At 34.6% G+C, this 7,559-nt stretch overlaps 1 protein-coding gene across 1 annotated transcript; it reads right to left on the reverse strand.

The window, feature by feature from the left end:
- On the reverse strand, window positions 355-1,623 carry LOC105164494. The gene has a single exon (XM_011083146.1). The coding sequence runs from the start codon at window positions 1,621-1,623 to the stop codon at window positions 355-357; it is 1,269 nt and encodes a 422-aa protein (XP_011081448.1).

Genomic DNA, 7,559 nt, shown 5'->3' on the forward strand with positions numbered 1-7,559 from the left:
TTCCGGGGCGACATTATTGACGAGGATCTCAATGAAAGTTCCGTTTAGGGGGTCCCGGGGCAATAGCGACTTTTGTCTATATGACAATGACGATTTTTGCCTCTAGGGTCCTCGTGAAACTTCAAGGATCTCTACGCCTAAATTCGTCTCGTTTGTTGGGACTACTACAAGAAAACCAACTTCATTACTTAAACTCCGAAATACAAAGTGTTAGGGAAAATCAAAAGGGGAGAAGGATATGTCGAGCTACTACTCGAGTTTTCTCCTATTACAAGTGACTAGCCAAAAAATATTTTTTTTTTCCGCTACATGAACTTTGAGCTCCTCCTTCATGGCTTGTTGATCGTTTTGAGGTCACAGGATGACTCCTGCGGTGAGATAGTTATCGTCACGAGGAGTTTGCACATTCGGCCCACGGTCAAAATTGCGTCCTTGTGCATAGTGGTTGACATACTCCTTTAAGTGTCCCCGCTGGATCAATTTTTCTATCTCATTCTTCAGGTGATGGCATTCCTCCGTCGTGTGTCCCCTGTCTCGGTGAAAACGACAATATTTGTCGGATTTGAGTCTCTTAGGGTTATCTTTCATCTTTGTCGGCCATTGACTGATTAACCCTTGCTGTTCCGCCACCATTAATATCTCCCCCCTGGGAGCATTCAAAGGGGTATAGTGAGCAAACCTCGCCGGAGGCACATGCTTGCGTTCCTCTTTCTTTTTCGGCTCTTTTTCTTCTTCTCGACCCTTCCTTTTGCCGCTAAGGGAAGGATCCAAAGCATTAGACTCCTCAATCCGGATGTATTTTTGGGAGCGCACGAGTAAATCTTCCATAGCGCTAGGGGGCTTGCCTGCTATAGACTCTTTGAATCTTCCCGGTTGTAGATTCTGTTGGACAATACTAGCTAACAACTCTTGGTTAACATGAGGAACCTCATGCACTGCATCTACGAACCTTTGCATGAAATCTCTCAGAGTCTCGCCTTCCCTCTGACGGATAGTAAACAGATATGCCGCCGTTTTTGGGACCTTTTTGTTCATGGAGAAGTGGTGCAAGAAACGTTGAACCAATTGCTCGAGACTAGAAATAGTTCCAGCGGGCAGTTGGTTGAACCAGGCTAATGCGCGTTTTGACAGCGTAGTGCGGAAGACCTTGCAGTAAGCGGCGTCACTTAGATCGTACCAATCAATCTTGGCGTAAAATTTGTCTAAGTGTTCTTGTGGGTCTCCCGTTCCATCATACTCCGACAGATTCGACACCTTGAGACCAGTTGGGAGCGCCTCTGCCCGAATGTTGGAGGCAAATGGGCTCCGTCTTGGAGGTGCCACACCCAACGGCAAGTGGGAATCCTCGGCTCCCCAAGTTGGTGGGGGGGCGAAAGATTTTCGACTATGGAGATTCCGATCTTGAGTTTGTGCAACTTTGGGTCTGGAAATCCGACAATTTACTTCCTCTCGCCTCTGCTCCTCCTCCTCGGGAGCCGAGGATAGTTCTCGACTTCTACGAGGGGAAGGAGGGGGCGGGTTCACTGGTTGTTGCGCCACAAATTGGGCCACGGCTTGAGCCGCAGCTCGCGTGGACGCATCTCGAATCAAGGCTAGCAAAGCCTCCTGCGTTAGTTGAATCATCGGCTCTTGGGGGGGACCTCCGGGGGGAGTACTCCAGTTGGGGGTACAGCCGGAGATTTCTGCTGGGACGAGGGGACTCCCCCATTGAAGGGTATCTGCTGGTGAGTTAGGGGGATCGCCTCCTGAGGAACTGACTGTTCACCCGGGGGGTTCCGCTCCATTCCGTTTGCCTGGGCTTCTTGGATGGCGTCTAGATCGTGCACGTCACGAGCTCGGGACCTGGTCTGCATGCTCAACTTCGAGGTAAATTTTCCCACAGACGGCGCCAATGATGTGGTTGAGGTTTTTTTGCTAAGGAATAAATCGGGATTTTACCACGACTGACTTTTACACCAGGTGAAATATTGTTTCCGCAAAATGTGTAATAATCAAGAAGGAGGGGTCTTGTCAATGAATAGTAGTCTTCGATTAAAAAATTAGTATTTTTGGTATTTATAAGGGTGTTGGAAATTATATGGTGTGATAGGTTTTATGTACTTATGGTGTGCCTCCTATATATCCAATTACTCTTTTGCCCTTATAATTTTATATATTTTTTTAGTAATGTATATCACTTTGAATGTCAAGTTCCAAAACAAGGTGAGAGCACTCGGAATAATTGCCTTGTGGCTTTAGATGTGATTGCAACTTTCACGCTTTTAACATTTATTTGGTTGTATGTGCAGACATTATTCTATTTGGATCAATTGGAGGTTAAGAATTTTGAACTAGAGAGAAAGAAAATTTAAAGGATAGAAAGAAGAGGTATTTTTTTGCATGTCATTTGTGCATGTACTATACAATTACTTTTAAGTATGGATATTACAGTCTTCTCCTGTTTGGCCCATGAATTACTTTCTCTGTGTTGATTAGATTTTTTCATCTCAGCAGAAGTATATAAAGTATTGTTCGGTAGTTGTTATGGCCAATTACACGCATTCTCATCAAATATTGATCATGCATGGCAAAAAGTGTGGTTGTCTGTACCCTCGAGAAATTTGGATATGGTTCACTAGTTCAAGATTCAGGAGGCTAGCGGAATGCATAATCACAAGTAAGAAAGTAAGAAAGTAAGATGTGCTCCTCGTGCTACCGCAATACTCTTCCAGGAATTTGAATATGATGTTAATCTTGCAAATGAGACTTTCAAATAAGGCCTAGATTGCTTTTTTGCAAACTGTATATCAACCATTTTTGGTTGAGAAAATGTATATTGACATAAGTATCTTATAACATATTTATTTTCATTCAAAATGACCATCTCTTTAAGAATTTCTTTCTTTTTAATACACATGCAAGATTAATGAAAATAGGTTGTCATCATAAATTACTTAGTTTATTTATTTTCTCTTTCATTTAATTAAAAAAAATAAAAAATTAAATTATCCCAATAACATTGAGAAAGATTTTTTTTTTTAAATTAAACCTTTTTGTATAAATGTAATGAGGTCACATAGTGTTTGGTTTAATATTCTTCTATGTATTTCTATATAGGTGATCAATTCAGAAACTTAATTCTATCATCATATTAGTCAAAACTTTTGGTATATTTTAGGTTCACAATGTGGTGTTAAAATAGAGTTCACATCCTAAACCTTTCTCGGAATTTTATTACAGAATATTTTTTTTGAGCCATCCAGACTTTTATGAGCTACTATACCACAACAATGATTTCTGTGTTTAGTTCCATAATTGTTTCATTAGAAGTTTCTAATTTTCTAGTCATATATGGGCTTTCTTACCTAAAGGAACTGTTTCCAGCTTCTTTTTTATACTGTCTTAGTTTTCATAAATATTCCTGACATGCAGGTGGTCTGCAACTCCCTCACCCTAAGTGGAATTTTCCTCGGATGATCTTGAACTTGCAATTGTTAAAGAACTACTCGGTATAAATTACAGGAGTCCTAAGACAACTCCTGAGTTCTTTTCCAAGGATGATTTACTCAAGTCCAAGTGCAAACCGTTGGTTCACTCCCCTCCCTCAGCAATCTTCATTTTACCCCGGCTATGTCCTTAATTTATAGGCTGATTCTACTAAGTCATGTGTTCAACTGTAGTTGCCACTCCCAAAACACAAATGCCATCTGCAGAGAGCAGAATAAAAGTAAAAACATGAAGAAGAATCATACTGAAGTGTGAGTTCTAGTGTTGGAAAAGGAGAAAAATCAAAGATCTGTTATTAGTTAGCCCTCTCACTGAATTTAGTGCTTCTCAAATTCTTGTTCTTTTCAGTTTGACGAGTTCAGTTACAACTGCTGATCCAACACATCGGGTGCTGCAGTTCTAACTCATTCCGATCTTCAATGCCTAGTTGTTCTATCAATCCCATGTGCCTTCTGGTCTTAATATGGATGAGAGAATATTGGGTCTTCTTGAAAATGGTTTTTTTGTTATGTGTTCAGTCATTTCAACATAGTTATATTCACATAGTGACTCAAGCATGACAAAAAAATATGGTTGTCTGTACCTTTGAGAAATTTGGATATTGTTCAGTAAATCAAAATTGAGGAGGCTGGCGCAACACAAAAATCATAGGTAAGAAAGTAACTTGTGCTGCTGTGTTACTCTTCTAGGAGTTTGAATTTCAAGTAAGTCCTAGATTGCTTCTTTATGCTGCTGTGTTACTCTTCTAGGAGTTAGAAATTTAAGGAAGTCCTAGATTACTTCTTTGCATACTGTATATTAACCATTTTTGGTTGAAAAAGTGTTATTAACATAAGTATCCTTTATTATATTTATATTCATACAAAATGACTGTCTTTTTTAAATTTTCTATTCTTTTAATGCACATGCGTGGTTTGCGACACCCTTAGTGGCATTTTTTCAAATTATCTTAAACTTACAATCGTTAAAGAAATGCTTGTTATTGAATTACAGGAGTCCTAAGACAACTCCTGATATTTGTGTCCTTAGGGCTTGACTATTCATGTTCAGCTCCTAAAACTTTTGAGATCCATTAAAGAGCACGCATCATTGAGGTATGTCTATAGGGCCGATGTTGAATTCCTGATTGATGTTCTCAATCACAATCACAAGGTAAGATTTGTTATGTTTAAATTTATTTTAAAGTGTGGTACTCTTCATTTCTATGTTTCTTGGTAGCCTTTCTGCACAACAATTTAAGTTTTACATTTATTTAAACCGAATGTTTAAAAGGCGCCATAACCTTTAGGTGGTACTTTGGAAGCAACCCCCAGTGTGTTAAGTCAAGTGCCTCGATGATCCAATTTTAAAACCACTGTTTTGGACTTTATTTGGTTCGTTTTAACTAAAAAAATGGCCTCATCTCTAATTTAGTATATAACACAGGGTACATGTTTCATTAAATTGGTGGCTTGTTATCTACAATTAACTTATTGAAATTCAAGAAATCTAAATTAGATTCTTGCACTAGTCAAAAGAAATTAGTAGAACCCTACACCTGTCTTGTCACCTAGAACTATTGTTCATGTTTCCTTCGGGACCTAAGCACAAAGGTTAGTCTCATACCATTATCTTTTTATTCTTTCATAAAACCGTAAATATTTTTTTTGTTATTAATTTTAATTATGGTTGAATATTTGTCATATTTATGCCATTTTGTGTTATTTTTTTCATATATTTTTCCCTATTAAATTTGAACTATTTAACTTATTATTTGTAAGTATATATGCTTTTCGAGTATGTTATGTCTATTTTAATGGTGATAAACGTGCATCTTATGGTTTGTGTTTCGTTTAAAATTCTTATATGTATTGTTGTATAATGGATAGGTTTAAAAATTTAAATTCTATCGTCTTTGTGCAAGTATTACATATTAATAAGATGTAGGGTCAAAATGGAATTCCTACCCTAAATATCTTGGGTAAATTATAGAATTGATAATTTTAAAAAATTCAACTCCATCATCATATTTAATAAATGTTCTTTTAGAGAAAAGCATATATTTATTTGTATTATTAAATTCAAACCGAACATATTTAGGAGATCAAAATGACGTAGTGTAAGCATTGTAGAATACATTTCATAATTTAGTCTAATTTTCTGTAAATGTATAACAATTAAATTAAAATGGAGTATGCTATTGTTGCTAGTTCTATTTATCAAAGTTCTAGCACTGAATGATTGACTTTTGGTTGTCATAATATATTTATTATATTATTAGCTCGTACTATCTTATGGTTACTTTGTTTTTTACAGACGAAACTTTAGAATTAATATAATATATGCTTGAAATCTTCAATATTCTTTTTTATGTTAATTAATGCATTTTTCTATGGAATTTGAACTATTTGGCTTATTATTTGTGAGTATATACGCTAATTGAGTATCTTATTTCTATTTTAATGGTGATAAACGCGTGCATTGTATGGTTAGTGTTTCGTTTAAAATTCTTATATGTATTGTTATATAATGGGTAGGTTTAAAGATTTAAATTCTATCGTTTTTATGCAAGTGTAACATATTCATAAATGTAGGGTTAAAATGGAGTTTCTACTCTAAAATATCTTGGGTAAATTATATAATTGATAGTTTTAAAACATTTAACTCTATCATCATATTTAAAAAATATACTTTTAGAAAAAAACATATATTTATTTGTATTATTAAATACAAACCAAACATTATTTTAGGAGATCAAAATGACGTAATGTAAGCATTGAAGAATAAATTTCATAATTTACTAGAATTTTGTGGAAATGTATTACTGTTAAATTATTCGAATTAATCGAGTATGTTAATGTTGCTAGTGCTATTTATCAAAGTTCTAACACTAGATAGTTGACTTTTGGTTGTCATAATATATTTATTTATTATTAGCTCTTACTATCTTTTGGTTACTTTATTTTTTACTGGCGGATGTTTAAAATTAATATATTTTACTTATGGTTGAAATTTTCAATATTTTTTTTATGTTAGTTAATGCATTTTCCTATGAAATTTGAACTATTTAGCTTATTATTTGTGAGTATATATACTTATCGAGTATGTAATTTCTATTTTAATGGTGATAAATGTGCATTGTTATATAATGGATAGGTTTAAAAATTTAAATTCTGTCCAAGTCCTAGCTCGACCACAAAACTTAATCTCATTGTCTTGGCCCGAGCGCTTGACTGCAACTGTAAAGATAGGATCTCTGAATCCCTGTTCGGCAGCAAAACTCCAAACGCCAGTCCCGCATAATTAAATAGTATTAGCGACAAGTTCTTTCATCATATCTTCAAGAGACGTACCTGGCTTGGAGTCGAATTGAGGTGGTGGCTAGTTTTGAGATTGCGAAACATAGCTAAGACTGGGGTAATAATGTCCTTCCTGGATTGTACATCTTAAAATGGGAATCATATTCTCTTTGTGGTTTTCCAAAAAGTCCTCCAACAAAATTCGCATGCTCGATGGTTTCTTCTTGAAGCATAGGGCACATTTAATATTTATATTCAATTATTTTAGGAAAATAATTAAATAGTATTTTAAGAAAATAATAAACTAATTAATAAGTCTAAATTAATTTTAGAAATATGTAAAGACATTTACACCCTTATGCACTATATTAATAAATCATGAAAGTAAAAGATAATTTAAAATGCAAACTCTATTTTAACCTCATATTGTTAATTTAAAACATACGAATTGTATAATTCAAAATACAGTAGTAGAATTTAAATATTTAACCTCATTTAATACAATTGTTAATTATTTTATTTATTTAATTAAAAGAAAAGATAAATAAACTAAATAACAAATCATAACTGACACTTTTCTTAACCTATTTATATTAATTTTCTCTGTGCATGAAACAATAGCAAATTTTTGAATAAATTTAATTATGATAAGTTATAACTGGTTGACTTATACATTTGTTAGCCAAAAATGATTTTTCAAATCACCTAAAATATAATAAATAACTAGTTAATAAAACGCACCCAATCCGTACATACTTTAAGTTATATTTATGTAATTAAATAAAAGGGAAGAAA

The sequence above is a fragment of the Sesamum indicum genome, linkage group LG6 (assembly GCF_000512975.1).
Source record: "Sesamum indicum cultivar Zhongzhi No. 13 linkage group LG6, S_indicum_v1.0, whole genome shotgun sequence".
NCBI classification, from domain to species: Eukaryota; Viridiplantae; Streptophyta; class Magnoliopsida; order Lamiales; family Pedaliaceae; genus Sesamum; species Sesamum indicum.